The sequence below is a fragment of the Ilyonectria robusta genome (genome assembly GCF_021365365.1).
Source record: "Ilyonectria robusta strain PMI_751 chromosome Unknown BGZ61scaffold_6, whole genome shotgun sequence".
Taxonomy (NCBI): Eukaryota; Fungi; Ascomycota; class Sordariomycetes; order Hypocreales; family Nectriaceae; genus Ilyonectria; species Ilyonectria robusta.
The window spans coordinates 1,951,857-1,974,138 of record NW_025764440.1 but is presented as its reverse complement, the minus strand read 5'-3'; the positions used below and the strand labels follow the sequence as shown (position 1 = coordinate 1,974,138).

The following is a 22,282-nucleotide window of genomic DNA, read 5'->3' as shown; positions in this document are numbered from 1 at the left end:
TAACGGCGGTGGGGATGGAGACGGTTAGATGTCGAGGGTAAAGGCAGTCATGTTTGAACTGCAGATGAAGGCGTAAGATGGACAACGGAGCATGGAAGATGAAAGATGGCGGTAGTAGTAGTTCAATAGTCCATGGTCAGTGGTCAATGGTGACGGTGGCGGATTGCCCGGAGCTCAGCAGCTCCAAGCAGCTTTTGATTATGGGCAACAGGCCATTCCCTGCTGCGCGGCCCCCATTCTAGTGAAACCTGCAAGTACTGACTAGTTGACTAGAGTGCTAAAGTGTTAAGCACGCACTCTGTTTGGTGGAGCGATCAGAAAGGAGGAATGAGGTGGATGTCATCAGGGAATGGTGACGTCCAGCAGCCAACGGCACCTGCCCAAAATCCGAGGATCCGAGGATCCGGGCTACGTCATTGCCACAATTAGTGGGTAGAAGTAGGTATTAGTGGGCCACCTCGCCGATTTGCCCGCGTGCCGCCCCGCTGCTCGCGCTCGGAACACAGTCGAGAGGAAAAAGTCCGCCTGGTCGGCTGCGAGAACCACCGACTCCGCCGCTGACAGATGCTGATGATTTGCTGATTGACCTATTGCCAACGCACCTGCCGTGTGGTTTTATTATAACCGCCCCGACGGCCTCACGGCGAGTCCGCGCAACGGTGTCCGGCGCTCTCCCGCTGTGCAGTCCACCCAAGTTAAAGCTTATTTTTTTTTTGCTTGCGTGGCCTGCCAAACTGCTTCCTGTCCGCTTCTGCTCCTACAACGCCCCATCGACCATGCTTGGCGTTTCCCCAGTCAATGCTGTCATCCATGATGCCTTCCCTTCCAAAGCCGTTCTCAGGTAGCCCCGTTTGGCTGAGGATGAGGTCAGAGTATACCCACTTCTGCCTTATAATCCCAATGAAATAGGCCAAGCATCTGATCTCCCGGCCAAACCCTCCGTCACGCCACGGCAATTGAAACCTCACATGAATCTCACCCACCACCCGAGTAGGCTGTGCCCACCTTTACGTTCGCTCTCGCAATACCCACAAGCCCGAGGAGGCCGATTTCTTCATCCTCACGATGACTATTTTAGAGCATTCCTATTCGCACTCGCATCTCGCATTCTCACACAGGTAGGTATATGCCCCTTCAGCTAAACCTCGGGCAAACCAATGGACCTAGCATGTGCAGTGAATGGGTGTATTCTTAGGCCTCGGACCGACCTTTATTAATAAACCTGAAGAAAAAAAACCTCGAGGGATAATTACTAAAATTATTTTAAGGGTTATATCTTATTTCCTAAACTGCCGTGTTAGGTGCCTTATCGATAATTCTATTTAGGATGCAGGGGATCACGTTCCATTCTTCTGTCAGCCCAGACTACTTCTCACCCGTCAAACCCGGTTCCGTCAAGCCGAACCTGGGCAGGCCACCCCATCTCTCCCTCAATCTCTACTCCCCGATTTTGGACAATCGACCACCCATCGTCAATGAGGGGGTCAAATTAATTGGCGTAAACGAGGAAATCATCGACTTTACTGGTGTGCATAGGCTGGAGACTCGTATAGTGCGTTTATGCCTCCTGAGTGTCCTCGACACAAGTTAGCAATTCGGCTTCACTCCATTCAGGCGCTAGCTGCGTGTCCCATATCAGAGTATATCGAAACATCCGGTTCCCTGCTCGATGCCGCGTGGCATTCCATCCGGCTATTCCAGCGTGTTTGGAGGGCCACCTCGGAGAGATGCCACTACCTAAATCTAGCCATGTACGTGTATCCCATTTCCACTCTAGTTGACTTCTTTGAGCTCTCGAGGTATGTCTTGCACAACGAACTAGTGGTCGACGAAGACCTGGGGCTACTGCAGTCCTTCGCTAGCAAGGTCCATACATTTGGGGAGTGGGCCGAGGGGGACTCAAACGCATCATGATGTGATTGATCAACGCCCGTCGGGAAAGGGATTTTTCGAGACAACTCGAACCATTTCTTCGTCCAGAAGTAGCTGGACGGAACTATGTACACGTATTGGAGCGATAATCTGGCATTTTAGTTCCTGCAGCCCAAACATATTGGGGGGATTCCGTAGCCTCTTCTTTAGCGCGCAGCAATTCGATACCTATATCTAAGACTGTCCAGCCGAGACCTTCAATCACGAACGTGGAGTCTGTCCTAATCCTAGCCGCCTACGTATTAACTGACTCTTTATATTTGAGCTGTTTTGATAGAGGTTTTGAAGAGAAAATAGACATCATGGATAATACAGATCGGCGGATGGTAGATCCAGGTCCTGGAGAAAGTTTGAGGACTTCATTATAGCTTAAAGTGATGACTGGACTCATGCTTCAAGACAGCAGAGCTTGGATTTCATGGGAAAATTTCCCCGGATAGTTATACTATACATTGAAGGGGGTTGTTTGTAGGATCGTATATATGATGGACTCAGGAACTATCACAGGAAGCGTTAACGTATGTGATAGGTCGGTTCGCGATTGGCGATTACAAGGTTCTGTAATAGAGAATGCGACATCAAATATACCGATTCGGACTTTAGTCGACTGGTGTATTGGAGTCTGCTTTGCCCACTTGGACATGACTATTTGCACAAGTCAGGAGATGTTCAAATGCTGGAAATTATCATCAACCACACACCCCACATAGCATTTCAGAACGATATGGCTTAATAAAACTTATTCTCAGTATCTCTTCTTCCTAAAAATATTTATTCTATTTCTTCAGTGAGACCTAATGCCGACGTAGACTTTAGGTCGAAGAAAATACCACTTTGTTGGATGTGCCAGGTCCATTAGTTTAGTAGAGGCTTAAGTTAAGTAAAGAGACTGTACTTCATTTAGCTAAGGCACTGATAGAAAAACGAACCCGGCCGACTTGCGAGGAACGCTGCGACGTCCAGACGAGTCCTCTCTCGAGATGTGGGCTCCGAAAATACAAATCTCTCGCCAGAGTGAGGCCCTCTTAGAGCAAAATAACCACAAGATAATCATGGCGAGATAATTCGCATCTTGGATTATTCGTATCATGGATACATCGTTCATTCTGAATCAAGGGAGCGAGCTGTTGCGTTCTATACAGACCCCCAGTCACCCATACCGTCCAAATCACGAACAAGAAGGCGAACACAGGAAGAGACGGACATAATCGAAACCAGAACAAACGATCGGACAAGGGGTATCGTCATTCCTCAACAGCGACAGCCGTACATACATAGTATTTGTGAATCTCCACACACCCACCCTCCTCCAAAACATAGAGCGAGCCCCTACAGGTACAGAAAGTCCCGTACAGAGCTGCCTCCCGTTTCTCGTTCCCAACAAAGTCCTCCCCCAAAGACACTGCCTTATTCAGACCAAGAAAGCACAAAAAGTGTGCGGCTTACACGCCTAGAGCGGTTCATAGCTCCACTAGGGGAGGCCGCGGGTATTACACAAGAGTCGACGTAATAAGACGACAGTAGATAGCGAAAGAAAAAAGCATCAAATGGGGTTATAGATCGACGGCGGATCGCTTAGGACAATTGTTTGACACCAGTGATCGAGTTTAGTGCTCTGTTCCATGTTAGCCACAAATCCTTACTATGCTGAACTTGACCCGGAAGATACTCACTGCAAGTTGCGATCCCTCATTTCCCTATCGAGGGAATCGATTTGCTTCACCGTCAACCGCGCCTTACTTATCTGTCATGTCCACGTTAGCATAGGTCCAGTCACAGCAGCATGGTGTTATGCAAGGGGCTCTCGCACCAAAGCAAGTGCTGCCGAGGAATGATCGTCAATTTCCTCACCTTCCGCCGCGTCGTCCTTGGCAGCCGCGCCCTCACCATCCTCTCCGTTGGCGAATTGGCTAGACGCAAGGCCCTTGGGCTTGGCTGCCTCGGCGTTGGCCTAGGAGGGTTAGCTTCAACTGTGCCCCTGGAGTTGCTTTAGAGTTCACAACATACCTTGGCCTCGACAACCTCGGCGGCCTTGACCTTGAGCTGAGCCTCGAGTTCCTCCACCTTCTTCTCTCCATCCTGGAGCTTGGTGGTGGTCTCCGAAAGCTTGGCCTCAAGGTCCTTGGCCTTGATCTGGGCCTCCTCAACCAGAGTCGTCATACTCTCGTTGAGATCGTTGTAGTCAGCTAGGGCGGTCTTGTGCTTCGCATCGGCCTCAGCCTTGTAAGCCTCGAGGTCCTTCTGTGCCAGCTCAATATCCTCCTTTAGGCTGGAGATCTTGGCCTGTGAGGTAGTCACCTCGTCCTGGGCAGACTCGAGGTCACTCTGGACCGACTTCAGCTCAGTCTCAGCGGCAGCAGCAGCATCCTCCTGAGCCTTCTTGGCGGCCACAAGCTGCTCCTTGAGAGCGTCGGCCGCAGAGGTGTCGGGCTTGACGTTTTTGGCGGCGTCCAGCTCGGCGAGAGCGGTCATGCGCTCCATCTTCTCCTGGGCAAGCTGGTGAGCCAGCTCCTCAACCTCCTGCTGCGATGCGACGAGGGCCTCTTGGGCCTCCTTCAGAGATGCCTCAAGCTCGGCGTGGGCAGCGGTTTGCTGGGCAATCTTGTTCTCCAGGGACGCGTTGCTGTTCCTGAATTCAGCCATCAGGTCCTCGATAGCCTTGGTGTGGGTATCGCTCAGCTCCTGGAGCTCCTTCTTGGCGGCCGAGCCCTCGTTCTTTATCCTGTCCAAGGCCTCTCCGTTCATCGAAATGAGCTTATCAACCTCGGCGTTATGCCTGTCCTCGAGTTCGTAGGTAGCCCTGTCGACGGCGTCCTGGGTTGCAGCCTCAGCCTTCTCCACATCAGCCTTGGCTGACTCAAGCTCGGCCTTCAAGGCAGCTAGAGCAGCCTCGTGCTCCGCTTTTGTCTTGACCAACGCATCCGTGTGGGCCTTGTCGCTGGCATCCTTGGCATCCTCAAGCGACTCCCTGAGAGCGTTCATCTCGGCGGCATGAGTGGTGGCATCGGCCTGTCGATCAGCGTGGCTCTCAGCCTTGAGCGTAGCAATCTCAGCTGCGTGATCAGCCTCACTAGATTCCTGGACCGCAGTCAGGTTAGACAGATGACCACTGACTAGCCCCTCAGTCTCGATGGCGTGCTCATCCTTGAGGGCCTGCACGGCAGCGGCATGGGAAGCCATGAGCGTCGTGACCTGGTTCTGATGGGCATCGTCATTATCGCCCTTCAGCACCTCGATTTGCTTGGCATGGCTTTCCTTCAGAGCCTCGAGCTGATTGATCTGAGCCTCTCTGTCTGCAGAAGCAGTGGTCTTGGAAGACTCCAATTCCTCAGCATGGCTAGCAAGGAGGGCATCAAGGTTCTTCTGGTGCTCGGCCTCCTTGGCCTCGAGAGCGGCAACAGCAGCAGCGTGCTCCTCCTTGGCAGCCTCAAGGGCCTTGGCGTGGGTCTTGGTAGCCTCGGACGATGAGGCCTGGAGCTCGTTGTGCTGGCTCTCCAGCTCCTCGAACTTGCGCTTGAAGAAGGCGTCACCTCGGAGAGACTCAATCTCGGTCTCGTAATCTCGGGAGACAATCTTCATGCGCTCGTCGTGCATGTCCTTGAGCTTGGAGATCTCGTCATCCTTGCCGGCGAGAGCAGCCTCCGCCTCCTCGGCCTTGGCCTGTAGGCTAGCGACCTCTTCTTTAGCCTTGGCGAGCTCCTGCTTGGCCTCATCCAGCTCTGTCTCCTTCTCGGACAGGCTGGCCTGAAGCTTGCTAACCTCACCGGTCAAAGTCTCGACCTCAGCCTCAGCGGTCTCAGTGGCCTTCTCGGCAGCCTCGAGCGCTGTCTTGGACTCCGCGATTTCAGCCTCGAGGGTAGAGATCTTGGTGGTATGGGCCTCCTGCTCAGACTTGAGCTTCTCGTCGCTGGCGGATTCTAGGGCTGATTGAGAGGCAGAAAGCTCATCGATCTTCTTCTGAAGGTCGGCAATGGTGGACTCGTGGGCGGACTTCAGGTCGGCTATGGCGGTTTCGTGAGACGCGTTATCAGCTTGGCCCTTGTCGAGCTCCTCCTTGTGCTTGGCCTCGAGGGCATCAATCGCAGAAGCATTCTCAGCCTCGAGAGTAGACTTGAGCTCTTCAATCTTGGACGCGTGCTCCTCGATGGCCTTCTGGAGGGCATCCTGGCTGGAGCTGGCCTTCTCCTCGCTCTCGGCCTGGGCCGTCTCGAGCTGGGTCTTCAGTGCCTCAAGTTCAGCCGCGGTCGCCTCCTTGGCGCTGACAGCCTCGGCGAGGTCGGATTGGTGCTTCTGGAGCTCAGTCTCGGCGTTTTCAAGTTTCTCAGCCGCCTCGGAAACCTGGGCCTCGAGGGCGGCGACGGCCGACTCGTGCTCGGACTTGAGGGTGGAAACAGCCTCGTCGTTATCGTGGCGAAGCTTCTCCTCGACATCATGAACACCAGAAGACTCCTTGGTCAGCTGCTCATCGAGTCCAGCAATCTTATCCTCAGAAGACTTGACCTGGGCCTTCAGGGCCTCGATCTCGGCTTCCCCAGCAGCCAGCTTAGCCTTCAATGCCTCAATCTCTTTGGTGGCCTCGGCAGAACCGGCCGCAGTTCGGGGGACAGTTCGTGCGGTAGCGGTCGGGGTGCCAGCGGTAGACAATCTCTTTCGGGCGTCGGCAGTGGATGGGGTAACACCGGCGCGGGTAGCAGCCGTCCTCGTGGCCGAGGTGGCGGAACCGCTCAGTGAAGCTCGCGCAGTTGTGGTTCGGGGGGTCGTGGTGGTGGGAGTGGTGCCGGGTCGTCGGGTGGCAGTAGTTGAGCCGGCCGAGGCGAGAGTCCTCCTCTCAGCGGCGGCCTTGCCAGGGCTCGATAAGATGGAGCTCGCCCTTCGCGAGGAGGTGGTCGACTTCTTCTCGTCTTCGCTGGCGCTCACGCTGGGGCGGCTCTTGTGGCTCGACACCGAGGTGGCAGTCGTGGGCCGGCGAACAGTAGGGGCCGGGGGTCGCGTGGGAGGCTTGCTCAGGCCGCCAGGGGCACGGGTGCTGGCAGCAGTCTTGGCTGTAGCAGTGGAGGTGACACCAGGGCGACGGGTAGCCGTGGTGGAGGCAACTCCAGGGCGCTTCACGAGGGGTTTCGATTCGCCATTCGCCTTGGCCGGTGCCTCGGGGGAAGTGGGAGTCGAGGTCGAGGCCACAGAGGTCGCAGTCTCAGCAACCGGGGAAGCAGCAGTCTCAGCAGCAGGCTCGTCCTCGGCGATGGGCTCGACGGGGGGGACCTCGTCGTGCTGGACGACGTCGAAGCTCTCAGACTCGGACATGGCGGGCGGGACGGATTGGGTATCGGTTGGTAGTCTGTAGGAGGGAGGGAGTCAGCGATGGTCGAGGACCGTGACGGGCGAGAAACGGGTCTAATAGCTCGCGCGGCTACAGCGATGGTATCGAATGTTTGCAGCTCGAGCACAGTAGTCGAATGACGAACGACGCAGAGCCACGGCGACCAGCACAGGGAACGGCTCCAGATGCCTAGGTCAGGGATGATGAGCGGGATTGGATTTAATCTCACCTTGTGTCCCCTTTTTTCTCCAGCAGCAAAAACCACGCTCGACGGCGTGGATAGCAACTTTTGGGGGAGAGGAAAGGAGCTCCGGGGGGAGAGGCAGCAACAGGAGCAAGAGACGACGACGAGACCGATGTGTAAAGCCGACGAATGGCTTGCTTGCTTCGTTTGCGGGAGGAGGGAGAGGAGGGAGGGAAGCAAGGAAGAGTTGTAGTCGGCAAGGTAGTGTAATTAGTACGTGGTCTTGGGATGGGGATGGATGAGGGACCGACAGACAGGCCACGGCTCGTCTCGCAATGAGTGGTGGACGGAGGACTACAGCGGCGGACTGCAGCGGTGGACTCACTGAACTGTGGACCTTCCCCCACTGCAGCCGGTCAGACCCCCTGCAACGGCCCTATCACATCCCACGGGCCCCCCCTGGAAAGACCAGCGAAGCCCCCTCCACGAGCTCCTCCCTGTTGGCGCTGCAGGGGCCAGCTGTTTGGGCCCTTGGGGGGGGAGGGATGACAGCACGCGGGATGCGCTCCCGCTGCGAGTCGGGCCACTACCTGAACGACAACGCCGCCGGGGCCACCTGAAAGCGCTCGTCGACACCGCAACCACCGCTGGAACAGTGAAGGCTGGAACAGTGAAGGGAGCTACCCAAGCCGGGCCTGACTTGTTGGGCGACGGGCTATGGACGGCATGCGAACCGGGCCCTAAGTATGCAATGCAATGCGAGCCACCATGACCGACTGACTTCTCCGTACGCCGTACCTCGTACCTTACTACCCGATTACCTGACCCTAAGCTATTCATCACTGATCGATTGCCGTTTCAAGCCATTGCCCCAGGTGGCGGGAGCTCTGGCCCGTTGGCGCCTGACTGGGGAATTCGCTGGCGACCCCGTCATGCTGCACCGGGCTGCTACTCTGCGTCCGCCCGGTGGTGTTTTTGTGCTCGGTGGCTGCCCTCTCATTCCGCCAGGTGAACCGGACAAGCCAAAACTGTCTCGTTGAAAAGAAAAGAAAATATTGCCTCGCATGGGGGTAGCTCGAAGCTGTTGACGCGTTTGGTACGCGTCGAGCTAAAGGTGGGAAGAAGGAAAAAAAAGGGGGACTGGTGGATTAATTCGGTTTGGCTTGGTTTTGGAGTTCATTACTTGTTCGCTCCCGTTGGTGGTAGCGTGTCTTAGACTTTGGCCTGGTCGGGTGTGGCGGGGCTCTGTGATTAACTGTGGCTGTCAGTGGCCAGCCACCACCGCAGTTCTACGACATGGGGCGGCTGGATGGCATTCAACCACTGTCATGTGCTGATGTGTGGGATGAATATTGCACTGGCAACTGTACAAGATTCTGTACAAGACTCTCTCTGTACATGACTCTGTACCAAAGCATCATGAACGAATACAACCCCCAAAGTCCCTCTACGTAAGCACAACACTCTCTTCGGGCTGACACGATGAAACGCTCGCCCGGCACCCAACGCCCAACGCTTTCCGGTCCGTCCCATGTCCCCGCGCATCCCTCATGCGCTGCTCCCCGACCGTTGGCAACCGGATGGTATGGTGGCCGCCGCGCTGGGCGATGATGTGGCACCGCGTCGTTGGCACAAACGCCGGCGACACACTCCACGAGCCACCACGAGACACCACCACCACACCAGTTCATGCATATAATCCCTCATATTTGGGCTGCCTCGTCCGGAATCTTCTGTCTGAATCTCTGCCGATTTTATGCCGTCAATCCGCTAGTTGACGTTTCAATTGCGATTCCACCCAGTTCCACTTGGGCGCTTGATGTAAGGTACCGAAATACTAGTGCGGATGCGGATGAGACATGATCATCCATTATCGACGTGTTATCTGTTCGTAGGAACAGCCTGAAGATATGGTAGGATCCAACTCCCAATGCCAGGCCTACCATTCATCATTCATATCACATCGCGTTTCTCCGTTGCATGTTGGCATCGGATTGAATGTCCGTGAGCATAGTCCCAGCAAATAACGATCCCATCTCAAGAACGATAAGTGCTTTACGGATAGCCCGCTTCCCTTTCCCAATAAAATAAAACTCCATTGCCCCGTCAAAACTCATCATCAAATCCTATCCATGGTGCCCGGGTATCACGCTGAGAAACACAAACCATCACTCACTCCTCTCTACATCCACAGGATTACTTGGGCTGATAGCACCATAGTGGTGGGGCTATTCCCGTCGTCTCGTACTTGATCCGCATCCGCTCCCGCAAGTCCTTCACCCGCTGCGCAACCTCTCTCACCCTTCTTCCAGGCACAAGAGGAGCTAGCGCCTGAACATCAGGCTTCTCCACTCTTCGGATCATGTTGAGCAGTCGCTCGTCTTCCCATTTATACCATCCTCCATGCTTCTCAAAGTACTCCTCACCGGCACTCAGTTGTCGTTCTGTAGTCTCGGGTTTGCTCATCCGCTGAATTGATCCGATAAAGAGCTGCATCTGTCGATCTTGTGCCTCACTTTTTCTTTGCTGCATCTGTTGGATTTGTTCTTGGCGTTCCTTTTGTTGCGCCTGCCAGTCTTGTCTTTGGCGTTCCCTCTGTCCACTAAGGTCCTCTTCTCTAGAGCTCGGTTGGCGCAGCGGAGCTTCGGGCTTGTTCATCCGCTGGATTGATTCAAGAAAAAGCTGCATCTGTCGGGTTTGCAATTCGCGTTCTTTTTGTTGCTTCTGCACTTGTGCATTTTGGAAAGCCAGCGCTCTCACTGCAGCCTCTTCCGCAGCCAGCTTCTCCCGCTGGGGAGCCATGGCAATATAGGCAAGTCTGTCAATTGCCTGTCGAAGCACACTGTCCATATTCAATAGATGCTCTCCAAGCTGTTTCTGCTGGTTCATTGCCGAGTTGACCTTTTGAACATTGGCCTTAGAGTCGCTGGCGGGCCGAGGTGGGTCAACCTGAACATAGCCCATAACCATGTTGTATAGTCGTTGGAGCCATCCTATTACCCGGAGCGGCAATTGCAAGGTCGATGACGTGAAAACGCTTGTAGTCGCTTTACCATCATGGACCGTCACCGCGCCTCCCTTTAAAAAGCCGTCCTTTAGTACAAGAACAAGCATGGGGATAATCTTTTTGTGCAAAGTCTCCACCGCAATTTGGCCCCAGTTTGGATCATGTGGCGCTTTTTCCGTGACCAATTGTATCTGGCCGTTGATATGTTTGCAAACATGAGATACCAGAGACTCGATGATTTTGATCGACTTGCGAAAGGTGCTGCTTTTCTGCCTGATATACTCAAATTGTGCTTCAAGGTCGGGGGCTTCGGGCATTTCGCGGCATAGTGTCCGTAGATAGGAGAGGTGTTTAAACAAGTCCTTGCACTTTTTGGGTTGGAGGAATTTCTCGTGATGCTTGAGCCAAGTGGACTTGCTCTCTGCCTCCTTAGCCGTGAACTCGCCTTCCCAATTTCTGTCACCCGCCCATCCGCCAAACTTCATTTTTGAAACGAGAGTCAGTATACACTCGTTTGAAATGTCAGTGGTGATGTATTCGTCCATCTCCTGTGGCGGGTCGACGAAGAAAGACTCCTCCGCAGGGTCTAGACTAGACTTTTCAGGCTCAGGTTCGGGCTCAGGTTCGGGCTCGGATTCAGGTTCAGGCTCAGGCTCAGATTCAGGCTCGCCTTCATCAGAGCCATCGCAGTCGTTTCTAGGGGGTTTCTCAGGAGCAGTGCTGGCGTGTGGCTCTCTGTCTGGCGAGGGCTCCCTTTGATGTGGCATGTCCGAGCCTAGCTCCGGAGAGCCTCCCCGTGGTGCTTGGTGCCTGACCTCACCGTAAGGGGTCTTTTTGCTTTGCTTCCGCCTTGAGCGTTGTCGATTTGGTTGTGACGGTTCCACGTTCGAAGTGGACGGGCCTAGTTCTGCTTGCGCTTTCTCCATCTCGGCTTGCTCGGTCTGGAGTTGTTGCTCTGCCTCGTTTGCTTCAATGTCTTCTTGACCATGGCCGTGTTCCTGGGTTTCCTCCACAACCTCAGTATTGGGCTGGGGGCGGTCTATGTCTGGGAGAATGGCTTGGTTGAGAATCTTGAAAAAGTCGGGCCTATTAGGCGCTGACTCTTCATCTTCATCGTCGTCGTCTGTGCCGGGCTCTTGTTCCTGCTCGTCTCGGTCATTCACATCCTCCGTGGACTGTCGACGCTCCGGAACATCGGCTTGAATCTCCATGAAGCGGCGCTGCCTCTTTCTAGCAGGCAGCTCCTGGAAGCCTCCGCGAGGCGGGTCTGATCGAGTACGGGGTCGGTTCGATTGTGCCGACGCCGATCTCTTCGGGCTTGGTTCGGAAGGGATGCCATTGTCGTCCTCATCGCTCGACTCGGCCTGTACAGACTTGAGGGAGTTTCTAGTGATTCTCGGTTTGGACTTTGAAATCGGCAGCGTCGGCTTTGTCTTGAGTCGAGGCGCGCGAGGCATGGTGGTCGTTGGTGGTCGATCTTGGGGCTAAGCAGGAGGCGTGGTATATAGTAGGTAGAACGGCGGTTTGCCTGCGATCAAGCGATTGGCCTCGGGGTCCGCAAGCTCTGTCGCATTTCCGACTACAGTGATATATCAACGATAGCGGAGGGCGGTGTAATGTGGTGGGCAATTGCGTAGTGACGTGAATCGAGGAAACGCGTCGGGACGCGCTGGGGGCAAGTGGGTCTGCGAGCTTTAAAGTGCCTGCCTCAAGCTTGGGGATTGCTTGGGCACAGCTCCAAAAGTCTAACGCAGACAAAGAATGACATGACTAGTTTGAACTTTCTGGTTGGCCCTGGTTGATGAAGGCGGAAAATGAGGTTTATACACTTGATGGTATCTATTAAATCCTAAAAGGATATCATCTCGACACTACCTCACCTGCCTACATCACATACATCCTTTCCCTGCTGAAACACCCACCAAGGTGCAACTGCCGGGAAGCCAGCTGACTAAATTCCGCCACCACAAGAAGTAAAATCAAGCATGAGCTCCCCAACTTGGCACTTATACCCCGTAACTTACACGCCGCCATACTGACTGTCCAACTCCGGACTCCCTAACTTGACCTCTCAGCTTCAACTTTTGCATCTTGCTTCCCACCAAGTATCAGGCCTCCAACGCCGAGCTAGTCTCCCCCAAACATGACATCGGGTACCCCGCCAAAGCCCTCAGCTCTCGAGGTGCTGGATCTCTCGTCTGCTACGCCCGCCTTCACCAAGCCCACCAAGCGCATCCACGAGGGCCCCGACGTCGCGCGCTTCCTCACCAGCCTTGCCTATCGTGATATCGGCACCTTCATCCTCCAGCTCAACCTCGCCCTCTGCCCTCGCAACCAGGCCAGCTCACCCCTCCCCCGCACCTTTCCCCTCACAACCAACCCGCCAGCTGTGCCCCTGCCCGCATCCATCCTGACCCTGCAGTCTCTTCTGGCCAAGATCGACTCCTTCATCGGCGAAGCTCCTCCGGATCCTGGCCCTCGGCGATTTGGCAATGTGAGCTATCGGAAGTGGTATGCTCTCCTTGAGGAGCGCCTGAATGAGATTCTGAACGACGGTCCCTTAGGCGAGACTGTGCAGCTTGGCGGGGGCACCGCTAAGGAAGAGGTGTCTAGCTATCTTTTGGGCGGATTTGGAAGTGTGCAACGACTAGACTATGGAACGGGACACGAACTCAGCTTCGTAGCCTTCTTGGGGTGTCTATGGAAGCTAGGATATTTCATGGACGGGAACCAGGGTGGTGAGATCGAGCGGCAGATCGTTCTCCAGGTCATCGAGCCGTAAGTCAGGACTCAACGTCCAGGGTTGTCAACACAGCTAACCATTACAGATACCTGCGGGTTGTGAGAAAACTCATCCTGACTTACACCCTGGAACCCGCCGGCTCTCACGGAGTCTGGGGTCTGGACGACCACGCTTTCATGCCCTACATATTCGGCTCCGCACAGTTCACCCGTCCTATCAACGACAACGACTCAATGCCCACAGAGGGCTCCGTCAAGGGAGCCCCCAAGCCCAGCGATGTCACCAAAGCGGCTGTCGTAGAGGACTACCGCCAGACCAACATGTACTTCGCGGCCATCGGCTTCATCAACGACGTCAAGACAGGCCCCTTCTGGGAGCACAGCCCCATCCTATTCGACATCTCGGGCATCCGGGACGGCTGGGGCAAGATCAACAAGGGCATGATCAAGATGTTCAACGCCGAGGTATTGTCCAAGTTCCCCGTCGTCCAACACTTCCCCTTTGGCTCGCTATTCTCCTGGGACACCGACCCGAACGCTGCGACACCGACCCAGAGCGTCCACATGGTCAACCAGCCCACTGTTGCAGCTATGGCTCCCCCACCGCCGTCGGGGGTTGGGACTGCGGCGCCGTGGGCTCAGGCGACGAGGATGCCAGCGCCGCCAGGCCCTGGAATTCCGTACTCAAGGGTCCCGCCTCCGGCCCCAAGTACTGGATCACCTGCATCGCGGCCAGTTCAGGGGAACTCAGCAGACCCCGGATCAACTAGCGCGCAGATTACCATGACCAAAGCTCCATGGGCAAGGTAACCTCCTTAGATGGAATTATGGACTATATATACCTACGAAATGAAGGACCTTGCATCACTTCCAACCAGCAGACAGAGATCAGCCAATAGATCAGCCAACCGCTAAGCCGTTCGGGAGGTTTTCTAAGTCTTGGCAAATCTTGTAAGAGCTGAACCCGAACCGCCTGTAGAGCCGGAATTTGCTCACGCCGAGAGCTACAGTCACTGTGTACATCACGAGCGCGATCGGCTTATAACGCTTGTGGTGAGTGATGCGACGATAGTGGAGAGTATAGAGAGCATGGTGCATTAGACAAAAAGGCAGGGTATAGACTTCAAAGCACATAGCAACACTCTCTCCAGGGTATCCAGCCAACTAGCACAAAAAGGAAATCAGACCGCAGCAGGTCTGTAGCAACAATAAAACCAACGAATAGCTTCCGTCCACCCCCCATCACATCCACAATTACTCGGACACACCCATGCTAGCCCTTCATTCAACATCCCCACGACATCAACATACTTGAGTGAGCTTGCAGGTTGGCACGGATAGGAGCAACACCGAGGAGCGTTTAGGCAGTGGCAGTGGGAGCCGGGACAGCAGCGGCGGCGGGAGCAGGAGGAGCAGCCTCTTCCTTCTTCTCCTCGGGGGCCTCAGTGACAACGGCCGGGGTGGTGGTGACGGGAGGAGGGGCCGGCGTCTCGGTAACGGCGGCTGTGGCCACAGCGGGGACCGCAGCCGGAACAGGCTCCGGCTTGGCGGTCTCGGTAGGGACAACGGCCGCGGTGAGGGGAGCGGCGTCAACCTTGGCAGGCTCGGTAGGAGGAACAACTTATTCGACGCGTTAGCCAAATTCGACTCTGCGGGAGTGGAATATTGTAGTCAACGTACCAGGAGTAACCTCCTCAGTCTTGGCGGCTTCCGACACGACAGGAGCCTCAGGCTTGACCTCGGGAGTAGTCTCCTCCTTCGTGGGATCAGAGACGGGGGGGACAGGTTCAGCTGGAACATTGTGGTTAGGGTAGTCCTTCTAGGAAGATATCCGCATCTCGCAGCATTTCGGGCGGAACTTACTGGCAGGGGCCGGGGGAGCAGGCTCAGTGCTGGTGGGCTCAGTGGCCGGGACAGTGGTCTCGACGGGTTTGTCAGCGGGAGCTGTCTCGGCGGGAGCCGTTTTCTTCTTGAAGGCGGCCTTGAGCTTGGCCTTCAAGTTATCGAGGGCGTGGAGAGCTGGCGCATCATGTCAGCAACGAGGAGGAGGTATGGCGCGTTCGAGAGAAGGGATGGATCGTTGAGCAGTGTATCGGGCGCAAGTCGAATGACGGAGGGGGGGCACTCACGGATGCCGGGCATTTTGACGGATGGTGAGTCTGAGGGAGAATTCGTGGATGTCTAAAGATGGTTGTTTGTTAGCTTGAATGGCTCTTGGACTAGAAGCTTGTTTATTTGTGGACGGGAAGATAAGCTTCTGGACGACAGCGCGGGGAGAGATCAAACGTCTGCAAGGCGCTGCTGAGGTTGACGTACCGAAGAATACTTGAGGGAATGGGAGATGTTTGGGAGGTCCGGCTGCCAGTGACTTATGGTGTTGAAGGAGGAAGAAGTAGAAGAGGAGGTCCGATGGGGGAGGTCTAGATGGCAGAGAGGGGGAAGGGGAGATGAGATGATTGGGGGAGAGGCACGTAGGCGTTCCAGGCGGAGCTTTTCCCGTTTTCCCTGTACTGGCGGGAGGTACCTGAGGCTTCAAGGCACGGAGATGGCGACGAAGACGGCCTGCCGGACCTGGGTCTGGGAGAATCCGGGACAAGAGGTGAAACCTGGGTCGGATCAGCCAAGCGCGCGTGCGTGTGTCTCACTGTCATGCTGTCTGTCATCCATTGTGTCTTGTCAGCAAATCTCAGCGAACCGCAGCGACTCAACCACCAGCAAGTGAGACCCGGCAGCCGCTGAACAACATGCAAGTCCCTCCAAAGTCGAGACCGAGACCGCACCAGGGGTCCACCGCGGGCCTTGCAGCGGGGCGGGACGGCCTCCACCTCACTATAATTATAGTAGGCGAGAGTCCCTGTTTGTTGGCGGTTGGCGCCCTCCTAGCCCCTCCAGGAGGTACAGTACTTGCAGCGGCCCCCCCCCTGGGAGATTGGGCAGAGTGCCTGGAAGCTTCAGAAACGCCGGTAATCTCGCTGCGAGTCCAGAGCGTGCTGCGCTGCATGCCGGACGGTGATGAGTGGACGTGACGTGACATGACGTAGCAATCTGCTAGCGAACCGAAGATACAGTGAGCGTGATAAATACGGTATGATGCAAACGTATCTCATGGATACGTGATTCCGTATTAAGGGGAAGCCAGCCGAAACGAGGCTGCCGTGGAGAGCAGCAGTCGATGAAGGGACCCTGTGATGACCGTGGTTGCGGCGGGATGAGGGACCCCCATTCCGTCATCTCAGACATGCATCTCTGCCAAGTACTGTACTTGGTACTTGGCAGTGCTCCGTGATGGGTGCGTCCGAAGTACCTACCACGCCTTGCGAGCCCACGCCATGACAAAATGAAATACGAAGCCCTCAAGCGCTGTCCGGGCAGCTATCATTTCATCGAGATGGCGGGCTGACCCACTCCCTCCCTCATTCACTGTCCACCATTCATTCCCACTCCCGCAAGCAGCATCCCGGGCTCTGTTTGATGAGGATGTTGCAAAGAGATAACGTTCAGCTTGCTCCATCACAGTCTGCGCAAGACACGACCCCTGCTGCTACATGCTGCTAATGCACAATACCGTGCCAATTCTTGTTTGCTGCGTCAGGATTCCCCTTCGCAGCCAGGGTCGAATGTCGCAGAATAAGCGTGTCCAGACCGTCTCCCGAATTGGCCTATCAGTTCAGCTCCACCCGTTAAGCTTTCCAGTGCGCCTTGGGATCTGGTTAGTGCCATCCCGCCCCCACGATGAATGCCACCTGTGTGCATGGCCGTCTACCGCAGCGCCAGTGCACCAAGGAAGAGTTGCGATACAGGTGCCCTTAACCAGATATCTATAATTGACCCGTCAGAGCAGAGCACGCACATGCGAAAGCCTGGGTATTATTCTATCACTCCAGTATCTATCCTGTCATCCTGAATTCTGTCCGCCAGCCAGTCTTGAATCGCTTCCTCTCCCACCTTGTTCAGCTCTAATGTTTCTCCTTCATCCCCAACTTCCAACGCTTGCACTCTGCGCTCCGTCTCATCATCCCAGCTAGCAACCTCGTCGTCCCATTTACTACGCTCCTTGAGCTCGACCTTTTCGATGCTTCGCCTCATCAGTTCGACCAACTCAAGAGCTTGACTCTCCATGGTGTTCCCTCGGCCCGTCGATACCATTCGTCGTCCTTGCTTGGCTGACGGAGCCACAGTTGGTGAGTCATACAAAAGCAAAGACTCCGGGATCTTGAGCGTCGATGCGCGCGGCGGGAACATCAGGTGAGACTTGCGGGGCACCTTGGGCTCTTGCAGGGCAGAATCTGGGTTGACCAAGGCTTCGAGCGCTGCGGCTTCCTCCCCCGAGATGGAGTACGACTCCGGTATCAGAATCCCGGGGTTGTGAAAGAATGTGCTCGGGCTTACAAACGGATCAAACATGTCCTCGGGGGACCTGAATAAATCCGGCAGCAGCTCCTGAAGGCGATGAAGATGCGTGCCTTCAACCGGTGTTGGGCGTGCCGCCGGGTTCTTGGCTCGCTTGGATGGCCGGTTAATCGGATGGTCTGGAAGAAACATGGTCCAGTTATAAATGGCATTGTAGGAGATGAAGCCTCGAACAGCAAATCGCTTGTGGGGATGCGTCTCCGTCAAAGAGAGGGAGGTGGCTAGGCTTCCGCCTATGTGAGAGCCATAGACATAAATGTCCCGTCGCTTCTGACCCTCCGGCGCCAGATTCTGCACAAGCCAAGAATAGGCGAAGCAGGTGTCGTGGATGGGCATCGGCCACTGCGAGGCCACATCTGAATCACCACCTACAGAAGCTGGGGCAACAGGGGACGTCCATCGATAGTTGATGCTGGCAACTGGCTTCCCCCGGAGAAACTCGGGTAACGGGGCAGGAAGCCCGTCAACTTGGGGGAAGGGAGGGAGGTGGATGAAGAACGGTGAGCATGGGGGATGCTTTGCTATGTTGAGGAGACTATAATGGCGTTGGCCTAAGTGTGCTCAAGAGGTTGATGGATATGGAAGGGAGTCCTTACTCGATGGTAACGCTTCCAGCTGAGCCGCATTGTACCTCAACGCGATCATGGCTCTGAGTGTTGAATGGACGCCGTGACCTGAGGGTGAATGGAGTTGTAGAAAGGTGGCAGCCACGGAGTGTTGGAGTACGAGGGCATCCTCGCATGCTGCTGCTACTGCATAACCGACACCAGTGACACGAAGACAACACAACCACCTGCAGCGATGAAGACGCGGCTGGGGGTCCGAGAACGGATACGAAACTAGCAACAACCGATACCAACAGAACCTATTTGTGCCGGCTTAACCTAATAGCAAATCGGAGTGATGGGGGGGGGTGGCTGGATCTGGCACGTGTTGAGGAAGGCTTCGTTTGGTCGCGTCTTGGGTGAAATTAGCAGCGACACAATTGTTCACGAGTTGTTTTGTGGACCGGGCACAAAACACCACATACATGTGCATAATTATGAACAACTCTTGCATCTGTCATAGGCGGGTTGGTGGAGTGGTCTAACACGTGCGACTCAAGAAAAACTTGGTCCTGAGAAAGGATTTCGCATCTCGCAAGAGGCGAGGGTTCGAATCCCTCATCCGTCAAAGATTATGTCTTTTTTTACTGTTTCTTTTTGCTACTTCGTTTGCTGGGCTATTCGCGTCTACAATACCTCCGATGCTCGCGAACTCGTAGCATCAGAGGCGGGTTGGTGGAGTGGTCTAACACGTGCGACTCAAGAATATATCTTGGTCTTGAAAAAGGATTTCGCATCTCGAAAGAGGCGAGGGTTCGAATCCCTCATCCGTCAGATCTCGTTGTTGTGTTGTCGTCGGCAACTCACTTTTTGATGGCTGGCGCCCTGGTCTCCGTTAGTTACGCTGGCAAGAATCACTAGTTCGCTGAGATCCAGTGCACCGTTGAGTGGACCCGGCAGCACAGGGTACATCCATCGTCCCGATGCGCACTGACCAGGTACCTCCAGATTTTTATGCACACCACTGCCACACAGTGCCGAGAGGCCAAAAGCAACAGTACATGGCAACGCTCTGTTAGCGGCCGGGAGATGCTGTAGCGCGCAGCTAATGCCGCTACCGTCTAAGGAAGCGTGCCGCTGTAACCACGTTTGCATCCAATTGGACCACGACGTCATCGCTGCATCGAATCTGGGGGCGTTCCACTGACGCCTGCATTCCCGCCTCCCCATGCCAAGTCTTCGCCGACGAGCGCCGATCAACTTTGCCAAGAGCCCATCTTGCATCCACGTTCCATTCTTTGGGACCCCCCGTCTGGCCTTTGTCCGCTGCGACACCCGCTACAACACCAGGCCGGCTGTTAACCAGTCTTCCAATTCTTACTATTTTGGCTTCACGACCTCAATTCTTCCTCTCCATTGGCTGGCGCCTCTTCGCCACATCACGCCCCGGGCACGCGGAGCTTGTGGTTCCACCATGGACGACGGCGGGCTGGGCGATATCATCGAAAGCGACGCCGATGTCGTCGAGAGCTGTACCACGCGCGAGAAGAAGTTTTCCAATGACGATGCTCATCTCGAGCCCACGTAAGTTAACACTCGAAGAAGCGTAGTCCCGTCTCGCATGAGATCGACGTGCATAGCCGTTCCTCGTCTTGTCGACCGACTAGTCTAACTTTGGTGATATCTTGCTCAGACGCTGGTGGTTCGCCTCATCGGCGTTCCCCATGATCGCAGGCACTCTCGGCCCTGTAGCCTCAGCATTCAGCATCTGCGCATTGGTCCGTCCTTGGCGACAACAATTAACCCCCGGGACGGAAGTTCAAGATGCCACTTTCGTCGCCGACCCGGCATGGTATGTATCATGTATCCCTGTCCAATACTTGCTATGAATTTGTCCCATCATGATAAAGCAACATCATCGTTAATAAGCACCTCTCTAGGCTGACCATCGTCAATGCCATCCAGCTTGTCGTCGCCCTCGTCTCAAACGTCTTCTTACTCCTCAACATGGCAAGACGAGTTCGCTTCAGCATCGCTCAACCCATTACCATCATAGGATGGTACTGACCCCCATGCCTGTTACAGTCCTATTTCATACTAAACTTGCACTAGGTATATTTCATCCATATGTCTGATCATCCTCACTTCCACCGCAGCTGGGCCTCTCCTCGAAGGCCTCAAGTTTCCGGAAGATGAGCTTATCTGGTCGCAGGCTTTCTGGTACGGTGTCTGGGCCGCCATACTCTATTTCCTCGACGCCTCTCTCATGGTTGTCACCTTCTACGGCGCTGTGACTGGCCACTACGACAAGGACTTCATGCTTACTCGCAGCCAACGCACCCTCATGCTGCAGACCATCATGTTCCTCGTATATCTTCTCCTCGGCGCCCTGGTATTCTCCAACATCGAGGGCTGGAATTACCTCGATGCCGTCTACTGGGCTGACGTAACCCTCTTCACTGTTGGTTTCGGTGATATCACCCCGTCAACGAATCTTGGTCGGGCCCTCATGATGCCGTACGCCCTCGTCGGCGTTATCAGTCTCGGTTTGGTCATTGGTTCCATTCGGAGCCTTGTACTTGATCGTGGAAAGCGTCGCCTTGACGCCCGTATGGAAGAGAAGAAGCGCCGTAAAATGGTCCGGACCATGACTCGCCACGGCGACGACGACATTCTTGAGCCCATTCGTGCAGATTCAGGCCTCTCTCAAGGCCCTCGGTCAGAAAAGCTGCCGGCCACTGAGTTTGAACGGCGCAAGGCTGAGTTTGCGTTGATGCGCCAGATCCAGGCACAGTCGTCGTCTCGCAGGAGATGGATGGCCATGGCAATCTCCACCGGGTCGTGGCTCATTCTATGGCTCGTAGGTGCCTTGATCTTCGTCAAGAGCGAGAAACCCTACCAGAACTGGACATACTTCACAGGTTTTTACTTTTGCTTCGTGGCTCTCACCACCATCGGATATGGAGATATCACTCCCGTATCGAATTCGGGCAAATCCTTCTTCGTCTTCTGGTCTCTTCTCGCGTTGCCCACCATGACGGTTCTCATCTCCAATGCCGGCGACACGGTCGTCAAGTTCATCCGAGACGGCACTCTGCGACTAGGAAACGTCACCATTCTCCCTGGCGAAGAGGACTTTTTCAACAACGTGAAGCACATTGTGCAGAAGGTTACATGCGGCAAGGTCTTTCCAACCCATGTTCTGCCAGAGCCCAAACCTCTGGATTCCGAGACTGGCGTAAAACACCCCTTTTCTCAACCGATGACAAAATCTGAGCGGCACAATACCCAGGACGACGCGAGGGGTCGCGCCAGTCACTCCGACGTCGAGCATGAAGCTGCAATGCACCAGCGGCCAGAGCATGAGCGTACCCTGTCAAGTTTCACCGCCAAGGTCCGACGATCGCTCTCACGCCTCCGTGATCCCCTGGACGATTTGCCCGTAGGCACTGACTTCCACTTCCTCCTCGTATCTGAGATACAGGTCATCACAGGCCACCTCAAAGAAAGCAAGCCTCACCGATATACCTTTGACCAGTGGGCGTGGTACCTCAAGCTCATCGGTGAGGATGAGCGCAGTGCTGAGACACATGGCAAGGCCAAGCCCAATGAAAGGCATAAACATCGCCGTAAAGGCCGCCATGACGACACCAGCGACAGCAATGGCAACGACCACGACCACGAACACGACCACGTCCAGCAAGATAGCGAATACGAGGGAGCGACATGGTCTTGGGTTGGGAATCGCAGCCCGTTGATGGGTAGCCAGGAAGAGAGCGAGTGGATCCTCGACAGACTCACAGACCGACTACGTGAATCTTTGTCCATGGAGAGAAGGCGACAGTTGAGGATGCATGGCAGTGGCCACGCAGATGCCCATCACTGTCAGCCGCACCCGCCCCAGGCTCATCACCATTGGGACACACAACACCACCAGTCCAACAGCGCGCATCACGATGAGAACACAAAGAAGGATTCATGACACCCCGCGATTTACCAGTTATTCAATCAAGACTCTAGGACGAAACTCCAGCACGAGTTTAGACCTATGTATATTTAGTTATTGTCATTTGGGACATATGTGAAGGCTAGGATATGATCAATACGCGTCGGCGATCAATCTGGAAATTACATGGAGCGGATGA

The 22,282-nt window shown here is 55.0% G+C and overlaps 8 protein-coding genes and 2 non-coding genes across 10 annotated transcripts; 6 read left to right on the top strand and 4 right to left on the bottom strand.

Annotated features, from left to right (window-relative positions):
• Positions 1-642: 642 nt before the first annotated feature.
• On the top strand, positions 643-2,173 carry BGZ61DRAFT_448350 (uncharacterized protein). The gene has a single exon (XM_046245468.1). It carries the CDS (start codon positions 1,561-1,563, stop codon positions 1,912-1,914), a length of 354 nt encoding a protein of 117 aa, XP_046107132.1. The 5' UTR covers positions 643-1,560; the 3' UTR covers positions 1,915-2,173.
• Positions 2,174-3,507: 1,334 nt separating this feature from the next.
• On the bottom strand, positions 3,508-7,233 carry BGZ61DRAFT_476174 (uncharacterized protein; the record flags this gene model as incomplete). The annotated part of the gene is made up of 4 exons (XM_046248778.1): positions 3,508-3,547; positions 3,606-3,676; positions 3,743-3,883; positions 3,940-7,233. 4 exons carry the CDS (start codon positions 7,231-7,233, stop codon positions 3,508-3,510), a joined length of 3,546 nt encoding a protein of 1,181 aa, XP_046107131.1.
• A 100-nt stretch (positions 7,234-7,333) lies between these two features.
• Positions 7,334-7,750, top strand: BGZ61DRAFT_202381 (uncharacterized protein). The gene has a single exon (XM_046237928.1). The coding sequence runs from the start codon at positions 7,435-7,437 to the stop codon at positions 7,684-7,686; it is 252 nt and encodes an 83-aa protein (XP_046107130.1). The 5' UTR covers positions 7,334-7,434; the 3' UTR covers positions 7,687-7,750.
• Positions 7,751-9,629: 1,879 nt separating this feature from the next.
• Positions 9,630-11,897, bottom strand: BGZ61DRAFT_530725 (uncharacterized protein; the record flags this gene model as incomplete). The annotated part of the gene is made up of 1 exon (XM_046253594.1): positions 9,630-11,897. The coding sequence occupies one exon, from the start codon at positions 11,895-11,897 to the stop codon at positions 9,630-9,632; it is 2,268 nt and encodes a 755-aa protein (XP_046107129.1).
• A 686-nt stretch (positions 11,898-12,583) lies between these two features.
• On the top strand, positions 12,584-13,992 carry BGZ61DRAFT_347420 (rotamase PTPA-1; the record flags this gene model as incomplete). Its single annotated transcript, XM_046239972.1, has 2 exons — positions 12,584-13,218; positions 13,269-13,992. The coding sequence occupies 2 exons, from the start codon at positions 12,584-12,586 to the stop codon at positions 13,990-13,992; spliced, it is 1,359 nt and encodes a 452-aa protein (XP_046107128.1).
• A 437-nt stretch (positions 13,993-14,429) lies between these two features.
• On the bottom strand, positions 14,430-15,367 carry BGZ61DRAFT_202332 (uncharacterized protein). The gene is made up of 4 exons (XM_046237927.1): positions 15,312-15,367; positions 15,046-15,201; positions 14,863-14,973; positions 14,430-14,802 (listed from the first exon to the last, which is right to left on the bottom strand). Exons 1-4 carry the CDS (start codon positions 15,322-15,324, stop codon positions 14,543-14,545), a joined length of 540 nt encoding a protein of 179 aa, XP_046107127.1. The 5' UTR covers positions 15,325-15,367; the 3' UTR covers positions 14,430-14,542.
• A 1,383-nt stretch (positions 15,368-16,750) lies between these two features.
• On the bottom strand, positions 16,751-18,625 carry BGZ61DRAFT_586899 (uncharacterized protein). The gene is made up of 2 exons (XM_046256464.1): positions 18,189-18,625; positions 16,751-18,127 (listed from the first exon to the last, which is right to left on the bottom strand). The coding sequence occupies exons 1-2, from the start codon at positions 18,332-18,334 to the stop codon at positions 17,050-17,052; spliced, it is 1,224 nt and encodes a 407-aa protein (XP_046107126.1). The 5' UTR covers positions 18,335-18,625; the 3' UTR covers positions 16,751-17,049.
• A 34-nt stretch (positions 18,626-18,659) lies between these two features.
• BGZ61DRAFT_t91 lies at positions 18,660-18,765 on the top strand. Its single transcript has one exon. It is a non-coding gene; the product is annotated as a tRNA-Leu (tRNA).
• Positions 18,766-18,863: 98 nt separating this feature from the next.
• Positions 18,864-18,971, top strand: BGZ61DRAFT_t92. The gene has a single exon. It is a non-coding gene; the product is annotated as a tRNA-Leu (tRNA).
• Positions 18,972-19,611: 640 nt separating this feature from the next.
• On the top strand, positions 19,612-22,119 carry BGZ61DRAFT_530721 (uncharacterized protein; the record flags this gene model as incomplete). Its single annotated transcript, XM_046253593.1, has 4 exons — positions 19,612-19,721; positions 19,831-19,989; positions 20,078-20,197; positions 20,250-22,119. The coding sequence occupies 4 exons, from the start codon at positions 19,612-19,614 to the stop codon at positions 22,117-22,119; spliced, it is 2,259 nt and encodes a 752-aa protein (XP_046107125.1).
• Positions 22,120-22,282: the final 163 nt, after the last annotated feature.